The 11,658-nt window shown below is 38.2% G+C and overlaps 1 protein-coding gene across 1 annotated transcript; it reads right to left on the bottom strand.

Annotated features, from left to right (window-relative positions):
- Positions 1-356: 356 nt before the first annotated feature.
- Positions 357-10,660, bottom strand: LOC139721666 (high mobility group protein 1 homolog). Its single transcript, XM_071632997.1, has 5 exons — positions 10,600-10,660; positions 5,342-5,563; positions 4,494-4,648; positions 4,031-4,205; positions 357-3,154 (listed from the first exon to the last, which is right to left on the bottom strand). Exons 2-5 carry the CDS (start codon positions 5,492-5,494, stop codon positions 3,032-3,034), a joined length of 606 nt encoding a protein of 201 aa, XP_071489098.1. The 5' UTR covers positions 5,495-5,563; positions 10,600-10,660; the 3' UTR covers positions 357-3,031.
- Between the last annotated feature and the right edge of the window lie 998 nt (positions 10,661-11,658).

Genomic DNA, 11,658 nt, shown 5'->3' with positions numbered 1-11,658 from the left:
TGGCAAACGTTGCAGTAAGTTCACTTTGCCTTTAATTCTACTGAGCTTTTGACCTAATTACGGGTCTTTTTCAAGGGCTTGGGACGTAAACAAAATATATACATATATATATATATATATATATATATATATATGTGTATAATATAATATATAAATAGTGAGAAGGGGTCTCGACCATGTAGTGTAGCTCCTTCATTTAAATTCAAAACAGAGTGAGAACTGTGTGCATATATAAACATGTATATATATCACATAATATATATGCACACACACACACACATACATAAATACAATGTACATACACAGAAATTGGAAACTAGTAAGTTCAGAGAGGGTTCTCAAATTTTGTTTTGACATTTTTTATTTCAAACCATTACTATAGACTTAAAAGTACGCAAAATTACAACAGCTACAATTGTTTTGTTGGTGTTTTTTTTCTTATTTCTTTTTCAAATCCTCAACAAGTTATCTACATGGATAATGCCTGAAATGCCATTCGTAAGACAAACTTTTACCTGTGGCTTAACCGACATCGGTCGGGCCCTCAAACAGCAATGCATGCCGACCTGTTAAAACTTTTCCTAGGTTCATAAAGGCTACAAAGACAACAGAACAAAAAAAAAAGAATTGGCCTCCATTCATCACATATCTGAACCATGAAAAACAAACACAAACAAACAAACAAAAAAATGAACATTAGGCCGGACATACACAAAGTATAGGCAGTTGTAGTGCCCGCGAACTTGGATGAGGTCGTACAGCAAAGTTTGCAGAACTCTCGGCAGACAGTACAGAGAATGTAGGTGCCGTGCAACCACAAGACAAAATGCAAAATGCACCGAAGGACAGGCATGGGACTATGAATACATTTATGAGACAGGAAAACAACATGGTCACTCGTCTTATCTTGAAAATAAAAGAATAAAAAACAATAATAAAAGTGATTGTCTTTGCCCCCTAGTTACTGCTGTAAGAGAAATATGTTGTGTTGAGTCAAAATTTCTGCGCTACTCAGCAGCTCTTTTCAAACAAAGTCCATTGTGAAATATGCCGGATGCTGCTTGACTATCGTTCGCATGCAGCAATTCCTAAACTGTACCACACAATGCAGTCTTGCATTGGTTGATATTTCCTGGCATAATAATCCTTGCCGAGTTTAGCGACATACTAAGAAAAGATGTCAACAACACTGGAAACAGCAAAACAGAAGAAAAAAACAGAAAAGAATGCATTCTGGTAATTGACCCCACCCTAACATAAGTTTCTAGTGTGTGATAGTCTTATAAAACTGGAGCTGTAAAACAGGTTAAAATTCAGACATTTACAACCGATCGTTGACATAGAGAGCATGCTGAGATAATTTTGTGACAATGGAAACTGAATGCAAGTGTTTTCTTTGATTTATAATCCATCCAGACAGAAAAAAAAAAATTAAAGGGTACTTTTATTTTCATGCACTGAGTCTATATTGTATGTTTATAGCATCTTGGCAATTGTAACATTGGAACTTTCTTCCCCCAGTTTTTTGAATGAAAGGTTTCTTTATAAAATATCAAAGCATGCTCTTTATGATCAACATTTTTCCAATATTCACACTGTTTTCTTTCTTTTTTTATCCTTGTGGTAATTACAAGCTTTATACAATCAGCAAGAACTTGTTAAAAAGCATACACACATTTAAATAGCTATGGTACACGACAGCGCAGAGAAATCAACGGGTAACCACATGAAACAAAAGATACATAAAACCGAAATTATGAAAATATACTATCAATCATCTTGCCATGTTGCTTAACATCTATTTAAGTCAAAAGTGAAGAATGTTCAGCTCTCTGCATTGTTATGAAATAGTGAACAATACTTGTAAAATTGTCTCCTTATGTGGCGTTTCAATGCCACCTTTAATACTGCTTATAAGTTTATTACAGCAAGCACCTACTTATGCCGTGACTATTTCATCTCAAACAATTAACCAGAAGCCTTTAAAGAGAAAGTCAACACAACGAACAAGGGTAATCTCTCAATGAGGAAAAACCCTACGTGCAACCGCAATAGTCTTACATAAACCCTGGTTTTTGTTTGATTGAATTTTAAAGATGATCAATGTTTTCAACACTGAATCATATTATACAATGATCTGATGCTACCTTTAACACAAAATGGAATTCCATCATGTAATGCAAAGAACATTTTCTTGGAGAAACAGCAACTTTGTCAAACTCTGAATCACGATAATTACACCAAAGAGGTAATGATAAGTGTCTTGACCTGCATGCACAAGAAAAATAAGTGACATATGCATTTGAGCTTGTCACTAAACACCCCCCCCCCCCTACTGCAGCATTCATGAGGATGAGCAGAAGTCTGCATTGTGATTGGAACAAGCTTTGATTTACATGAGAATTTAAGTGTGACATAAGTTAATGATGATCATCAACAGGTAACACTGAGAACAATTCTGGTGTTTCAAGCACAATTTACATATTTTATGGATGATAATAATACATAGCAATGAAAAACATTCTTGTGTTCCAAGCAGAATTCACAGTCTATTCAATTTACAAATCTTATGTCTGAAGAGAATGTCTGATAATTGTGAGAAAGAGAAAGCAGTCTCTGCAAACAAATCCAACGGTTCATTTGTGTTTTCATATCAGGTTCTGATATTTTAGTCGACATGCTGTTTTTTGTGTCTCTGGAACATCAATTCTGGCGACAGTCAGTATCAACAAAAGCCAACACACCCTTTTCTCTCCATCCCTCCTCCTTGCTTGACGCCATACTGAACTGCAAAGAACAATCTAATTAGTAAACAATGGTCCTCTTAAGGTGCAGTTTGGAACAACAAAGGAAACAAAAGCACTTTTGTTATGTTCTGGAGAGAGTCACCACTTAAGCTGACATTTTCACCAAGTTGGGATGGTGGTGAATTTTCTTCTCTTTTTTTCTTTTCTATTTCTTTTTTTTTTTCTCTCGTCACCCCACGCATGCTGATGTTCCGTCGCGAGGGGGTTTTCTTGGGGCTTCCTTCTTAATCACTGTCATCGGAGCTCGAGTCGTCCGAGCTGGAATCGTCAGAAGAACTTGAGCTTGAAGATTCACGGCGAGCTTGCTGCTTGTTGTTTTTGGCCTTTGCCTTGTAATCAGCCATTTCCTAGGTAACAGAACAAACAAACAAAGCAATGCACAGATGAATCAAATTACTTTTTGAAGCTGTCTTGCCATCTTGATACACATGGAAAGAAAGTTCCAAGTCAGTACAACCATAACCTACAACCAACTGGTAAATGTCATTTCATTGTGATTGGAATTAGCCTCTCATTAAAAGATTGGTCCCATTTCAAATCTCATTCTCATAAAAGAACATCATACATTATAACTATGTCATACACAATATCATAACCATCATGTAAGGCAATAAGATACTAAGATAATAAGATTATAATTCATACAGGTATTACTGGTGCTGTTTCATGTCCCAACATTTCACTACTTCTATATGCATAAAAGCAGTACATCTAAACATGTCATCTCGGAGGTTTGCACCTTATGTTGCCAGGTGATGTTGTTGCACTAACTATTTGATACGAAATCATGGCTCATTGACGTTAAAATCCTGTAATCAATAAAATCAAGAATCCATCAACCTTGCTGTACCTGGTATCTTTGCCTTTCAAACAAACAACCTTGTACATTTTCAGGCCAAGTATGCGAGACATGCAGTAAAATCATAGTCGTTCAGCTCTGACTTTCTCTACGAGTACTTTCGGCATGTATGCACGTACAAATTGGAAAAAAGATAACTAAATGGTAATTGGTGTCTGTGTGTGTAGGGGTGTAATTTGTATGAATACATAAAATGTAATGCAAAAACGAAGCTCATCACAAAATGATGAAATGATGACAGTGAATTTAGATGCATCATTTTCTCAACAAAGACAATGTGTAATAATCTTTTCAGTCCCATAAACTTGTGTTCATGTTGGTACTCCTAAGAAAGTGTGCACAGTCTTTGTGGCAGTCATCTTACCTTGAGGTACCGTTCCTTGTCCTTTCCTGCTGCCCGCTCATACTGGACCTTGTCGGCAGAGGTCATGTTCCTCCACTTGACCGCCAGTTCCTTGGCGATGTCCCCAACTGACCAGTCTGGGTGGATGGCCTTGATGCCCCCACGCTTCTCACCGCTGAAGATGAAGAAGGCTGACCTGCAGCAGCAAAACAGCAAGATTGAAATTACAAATTATGTAGTTGTGACCAATATCAGTGTTACATAAATACACTTGAAAACTTTGGAATTCCATTTTCATCTCTTCTATCAGTCTGATTTTCATAAAACTTATTTGCTTGGCTGCTTGATTTCATTAGTATTTGACTTCACTCCTTTAATGCACATCAATATGAATATGGCATGGACTTTTTCTTAGACAGGGTAGCACAGCGTTCTCCCCTCATCACTAATCAGTCAAACTTTTGGGGGATGATCAAACACTTACAGATTCCTCTTGGGTGCGCCGGGGTCCTTCCTGCGGCGTCTCCTCTTGTTCTTCTCGCCCTTGGGGGGCTTGTACGTGGACATCTCTCGGTCGTAACGGATCTTGTCCCGCTCTGAGCGTTCGTGGAAGATCCTCTTGCCCTTATCATCCATGCTCTACATTGGTGCAATGACAGCGTGCAAAGAAAATGGAAGTTGGCTTTTTTTCATCGTCATTGTATCCCCCCCCCCCCCCACGGCACACACAAACTATATTGATGCTTTCGAGGTGTGTTAAGGGCAGTGACCACTTCAATAAGATTGCAAGAAAGACTAACGACGCTTCATCATAAAAATATACACAAAAATCATATACTGAGTGGCCAGGGTATCACAAAAACTATCACCTAGTGTTCTGTCCAAACCCATTTATACCATCTACAAAAAAGAAGAAAGAAATGACTGGATAAGTACTAAACCAGAATTCGAATTAGCTACTTTGAGAAGTGGACTAAATTCGCAATTGTGAGCAGAGTGTTGGACTTGAGCTTGGCGTCAGGCTAAACTTGGTGTTTAGAAATTGAAAATGACAAGAAAATGAGATATGATGTTTCCTGGGAACGACCTATAAATTAGTTTATATGCAATTTCAATGATACTGCACTCACTCACAAAAATTTTTTTGGAGATACAGTGTATTGATCAGTAAAATTATTTCAATTATTTTCTATTTTTGAGCAGATTTAATTTCAAATACACTGTAACTAAAATTGATAGAAATGGATTCATCAGGGCTTATTTTTTCTTCTCTTGCATTTATATTTACAAATATTGTTATAAATGATGTCTGATTGATTTCAGAACTCCTACCTTCCACCTGGCAGCGCAGTCCTTGGAGAACTCTGCAAAGACGACCTGCTCATTTGGGTGGTTCTTGGCGTGCTCGGCGCGCGACTCCTGCACGAAGAAGGCGTATGCCGACATGCGACCACGCGGCCTCTTACTGTCCTTGTTCTTTCCCATGGTGATCTATTCCTCAAACTACTTTGCGTTGGCCAAAGAAGGAAAGTCTGGATAGCCCTATGTAGTTAACTGGGAGAAACAACAAAATACACGTAATATTAAGAAACTTGCAGATATACATTGAATGTCAGGACCATCTTATTTCTCTTAAAAGGAAATTGTGGTTGGCAGCTTTGCGTCACTTGAATGACTGGACTTGTTCCAGATTTTATATTTTACATCCCTCAAGAAACAATTTCTTGCGGAGAAACATTATTTACAAAGGGGGAGGGGCTGGGATTGTTTTCTGCTTTTTTTTTTCAGTGACAATTTTTTTTCGTTTCACTTAGATCACCACAAACTGCATGTTTGGGAGATGGACATGTCTTACCTAAAAAACTAGAAATGTCGCTACGGCGACTGGTGTATGCCTCCACCATAATGCATGGTTCTCCTAATAGGTCTATAGTACAATGACAATGTGTGATGACAGTTTCACACAATTGGCAAAATATTAAAATGACAGGTTTGCCTCAAATGTGCTGAATGTTCACTTTCCTGGAACTAGGTTCAATTGGATGAATGATTAAAACGTCAGAGTGCAGGTATTTGGGGGAATGATGATTTTCACTTGACTTTTGACCCTTTTATAAGTTTATGCATTGAGTAATTTTCAAGGTATTGAGAAAAAGTATAATTTCAGTATCAAATGGTAAAATAGTATTATCTAAACCTGGCCTTTGACCTTTGACCCCACAGTTCCAAAGAGAATCACTGTTAGGTAGAACATGCATAAATATGTAAGTTTCATGATAATACCTTGAGTTACTTTTGAGATATGGAGGAAGAAGTGCAATTTAGCACTTTCACTTGACCTTTGACCTTTTGACCTTTGACCTTTTGGCAAGAAACTTCCCACAGAATATATATTGGGTTATACATGCATACATCAAGTTTTAAAAAAATCCTTCAGGCATTGCATAAATATAAGGAAAGTAGTGATATTTTGAGGAGTTGACCTTGACCTTTGAAACCCCTGACCTTTGACCCATGACCCCCAACTTCCCTAGATAATCACTGCCCATCGGTACATGCATATATACTAAGTTCCATGAAGATACCTTGAACCATTTGCGAGATATGGAAAAAAACATGAAATTTCAACCTTTTTTTCATAAAATAACCTGTGACCTTTGACCTTTGACCCCGTGACCCTAAAATCGAAACAAAGTATTATCCCCCCAGGATATACCCTCATACCAAGTTTGATGCAAAACCACCTCACGGTTCTTGAGATATCGACAAAAACAAAACGGGACGGACGTACGGACGACCCGAAAACATAATGCCTCCGGCCACTTCGTTGGCGGAGGCATAAAAAAGATGTTTTTAAATCATAAAAAACTGGGTCAAGGGTTGTTGTTTCTTGCTCTATGAAAAATTAGTTGACCTTTGACCCTGGATCTGTAAGATTCACCATTTCCATTTGACTTGTGTCTACAGGCAGTCACTTGTGGTCTGACTCAGGCTATTTTTGTTAAAGAAGGATGCATTTTTGCATGTGCATATTTTGCATTTGCATTGTGCTTTTTAAGGATGCCCTTTGACCTTTTGAACTCTGATTTGTGCCTTCTCAGGGAATGTTCTTTGACCTCATATTCTTGTGACCTTTGTCCAAATTCATCCAGATATGGTAATCACACCCAACATGAAAATGTTTAAGATGCAGTTTTGGTGTGAATTTGGTGATCTTGTAGCTTTCAGAACCTACTATATGGTCAGAGCATTTAGGGCAAGTTTGCTGACCTTTCAGACCTTTGACCCCAATTTAACCAGAAGACAAAAAGACATCAAAATTTGACCATACATCCCTCCATCCAAACTCAAAGAAAATTTGCCAAGAAATTGCTGCCAGTGAAGCACACACAAGAGATGTGAAGTGCCAATGGGGAAAAAACAAACTTTTTGCAAGATACTTATAGAATCCACTTTATGACATTTCAAAGAGCATAAAATTCCAGGAGGAATTCAGAGTTCATTTAATAAAAATTGGTTTTGAAATGGCCGAGATATCCAGAAACAAAGTAAAACAAAGGGATCCTAAAAAATAAGGCGGGTCCCACCTTTCATTAGGATTTCTTTGTTTTGGATATCTCTGCCATTTGAAAATCGATTTTCATTGAATAAACTTTGAATTCCTCTTAGCATTGTATGCTCTTTCATACTTCATAATAGGTTTCTCATTATCTCAAAAAAATCATCAAAAATCGTTGGAAACCTATAGCCCCACCTCCATCGAAACTGTACTATCCCTTTAAATTGCCTTGTGATGCATTTCTGCTGACACTGCACAAAGGAAGACTAATGAATTAATTAGTCACAGTACTAGAAAAATCATAACAAACTTTGAAAATTTGATAAACTTTCACTGTTCATAGGAGCTCCATATTGCCAGTGGACAAAAATAGTTCCCCCCCCCCCCCCTTGGGGGGATTTTGGTATTTACATATAATTATGACAAAAAAAAATCCCTGTATGGTTATTAAATGCATGTAAAATCAGCAACAATGTAGCTTGACTACAAAAAACTCAACAATTACTACACATAAAAAATTACTGGTACACTTGCAGAGCTACACTGTTTTCAATTTCATGACAAATGCCCCAAATGTGTCAAAATTGATTTTAAAAAATCATACCCGGTACTGGAGAAATCAGTACATTATGAGTAACAAAAGGAAATCAACCCATCTAATTTGCATATGGCTGCAACAAATTATCACTTTTCCATGAAAACATGTGAAAATTCTTTTTCTGTATCTTTCCTGTTATGAGCATGATGTTGTGTCGTATTGTTGTTTGCTTTTACTGTACATATTCATCAAATCTGATTTAAACTTGGGAGTGGTGAAACGCTTCAAATTTTTTGGCCCCAAAAAACTAAAATTGTCTGTAAACCTACAGAGACGCATAAATTTGTTCTCAACTACCCTTGCATATATTCTAAATCACGTAAAAAAGACAAGTGTCGTTTCTTTGGACCCAAATCTATCAATTTGGGTTCTGCAGACTTATCAAACATGGAAATCAATTGATTCACATAATCACTTCCTGTGAAATCCAGTAAATTACAATGATTTATACCGACAAACATGACACAATTAAGAAAAAAAAAAGGGCACTGAATATATCAGAGAACATGATGAAATATCAAAACACAAAATAAATCAAATGGAGGATGTGGTACAACTTTGTATGTTATCAACCACACACAACTCACAAGCAAATACAATTTGTACTGATTATAACTGTGCTGGTGCAAATAACATTTGATGTTGGTTCAATTTCTCCCACAGATGTTTAATAAACACATTTATGGAAAAACGTTCAAACTAAAGTCAGGCATGCAAATTCAATATTCTATCACTTGGAATAAGACGATAAAAATAAATTTCATGTGCACAATTTGCGCAACGTTAACTTATTAATCTTATTTGAAAATGTTGTGTTGCACATTTACGAGTGTTGCCATTGCACTGCATTGTTATGGTTTTGGAGCAGTTTGAAATGTCAGTGAAAAAATCCTAACCATTATCAGAATGTGACATTAACCGAGTTGAGACTAACGCCACTTCCATTCCCGCGCCACACAGACAGGTGGTCCTGGCAATGATAAATTTTCCCCGGTCCCACGCATTGTGATTCGAATCGAGGGAACCCCATTCAGCTCACAACGCTTCGCTGCCCGCTCAACTTTCCCGGTTTCCGACGCCAAGCTGGGCCTAGAATCCCTCCTTTGTGCAGACCTGAGCACGCACTACATGCTGAACAGTGGGCGAACCCCGTTTATGCAAATGAGGTGACTGACACCCTCTTCAAAAAGTCCGGCAAATCCCCCAAAATTACGACGAAAAAGAACATTTCCGAAGGCCCATATGTACGTAGGATGTGTCATTTGTTGATATGCAACTATGGTTATCAATGATATTTTGCCACAGAATGTTACTTGTAATGGCATGGGCCGCGTGTTTTCGCATGGGATGTGGATAGCGTCAGGCTTCTGACAGCCATATGCATAATACAGCGTACATAATACTGTGCATACAGAGAACGCATGATGCAGGCACGTACAGCAGCCTATGCGCATTGCGTGCTGTCTGAACGAAGCACAACCCCAGGCATTAGGGGCGAAAAAATGGAGGAAATCACGCGTCCACATTCTTGACACGAGAAGACATGATACACCACGGATTTCCATCCCCGTGATCTCAAACAGAAAGGAAAAATGAGACAAATGTGGTACCGAAATGTTCCGTATATTACTGCGAACAGTTTAGTACATGTTTCAATGGGTTTGTATATGAAACGGAGAAGTATATAGGCAGCATATACAGAGCGTTTGTAAGGAATCAAACGTATGTCTATGGAACAAGATGGCAGCAGCGGCGGGGTCAAACAAAGCCTCAAAAAACAACATCGAAAACGTCACCTTCGATTTCATGAATGAAAGTGCCATTCATTTTTGACGTTCGAACTAAAGTAAGAATGGAAATTGAAAATTAGACTCTGCAAGTCACAGTTTGAACTTCATATTTGTGATGTCCATAGGTTTTCTATGTGAAAACTCGAATGAACGGGCTACTATATAGAGAGTTTTTAGTGCAGAAATCAACGACATTGCCATCACCCGTACAGACTGCATTGAGCACAGCACTTCAAGCGCGGCAGTCGACGCAACACAAACCACATGGGTCTATTAAAAGTGCTCCAACGAGCAAACAACAAAAGTGGTATTGATGATACCTTACAAATCTTACCGCACATATGTTCCTTATAAGTCAATGAATTTTCGTCAATGATCATTCACCGGAAAGTGAGATATTAACGAGTTTTCAAGTTGATGCAAAACAGGTCCCTACAAATCAGGCTCGAACTGATTTCGGCATTGTCCAGCACGCGATCCAATGGGAAGAAACTCGGCGATAGAAATCACGTAACACGCATGAAAAACAACTTTAATTTTGATCAAGATCCACGAAAAGTTAGAAAATAGTGTCCTCAAAATACCATGTGCTTCTGCGATTTTTTCTTGCACAAAGAAAGAAAGAACGATTTTAAAGACTTACCTTGCGGTCCTGACTGCACGTAAAGCTATGGACGGCTTTGAGATGTGCTGTATAGTTCGGCTGTCTCGCTATGCAGAAAAGACGCGCAACAATATACCCACGCCAAAGCGACAAGGATCAAGGCGAAGTCATATGCATGCTGATTGGCCAATTTAAAGAAGGAGCCAATGTTTGACCAATCATGACGCATTATAAAGGAGCAGAGCAGACCAAGTAATTTATGCCGTCTGCTACAAATCATGTGATAGCGAAACGTGCAGCGGGAATATTATTTAGCCTACTTCACACAGCAAAAACTTTTCTTCGGCGAGATTCATCCATGATCATGAAGAGAAGTTCAATAGCCTGAATCAATTGCCACAAACTGAATAAAACTCACAATATTAGAGATGTTATGGGTCATAAAGTCTGCAAACAGGGCGCATATTGGGGGAAGCAAAGCTATGACACAACAGCGTGTCATAACAAATATATTATTTGGGCTAAATGTGACAATATACAAGAGTCACCATGGTCACGATGTTGCAAAATAAGAGGAACACTATACTCCCCCCCCCCCCCCCCATTGAATACCCCCCCCCCCCCCACCCTCTTTTTTCCGTGTCTCTTCGGGGAGGTGCCCCACACCCTTCTGGTCTGTTTCTCTCCTATTACGTTTTGCATAGAAAGTTGATTCAGGGAGGTGGGAAGGGACTCCCTGGTTGATTTCAAGATCTCGCATGATAATCATGTTTGATGATAAAATGAAGGGAATTAATCTAGAGAGAAAGGACTTGATATTCTAGTATAGAATATAGGTGCCTACTGACAAAAACATTGTACATTTCATTTAATTCATTCTATCTTACCACGGATAAAAATGCCCAATCAGCAAAAGCTGTTTATCAATGGGGCCGTGAATCGTTAAATATGAGTCATGTTAACATGCACGATAAGATATTAGAAAAAACAAACAAAAACATCAACAGAGTGAAAAGCTGACATGATCATGTTCGTAACAGAAATCTACACAATTATTCCTAATTACAGAGTGTACAACAAATATAACAAAATATAAAT

This window comes from Diadema antillarum, unplaced genomic scaffold, assembly GCF_040938485.1.
Source record: "Diadema antillarum isolate AM-2024a unplaced genomic scaffold, OU_Dant_1.0 scf00000146, whole genome shotgun sequence".
In the NCBI taxonomy this organism is placed as follows: Eukaryota; Metazoa; Echinodermata; class Echinoidea; order Diadematoida; family Diadematidae; genus Diadema; species Diadema antillarum.
This window is presented reverse-complemented; position numbering and strand designations above follow the sequence as displayed.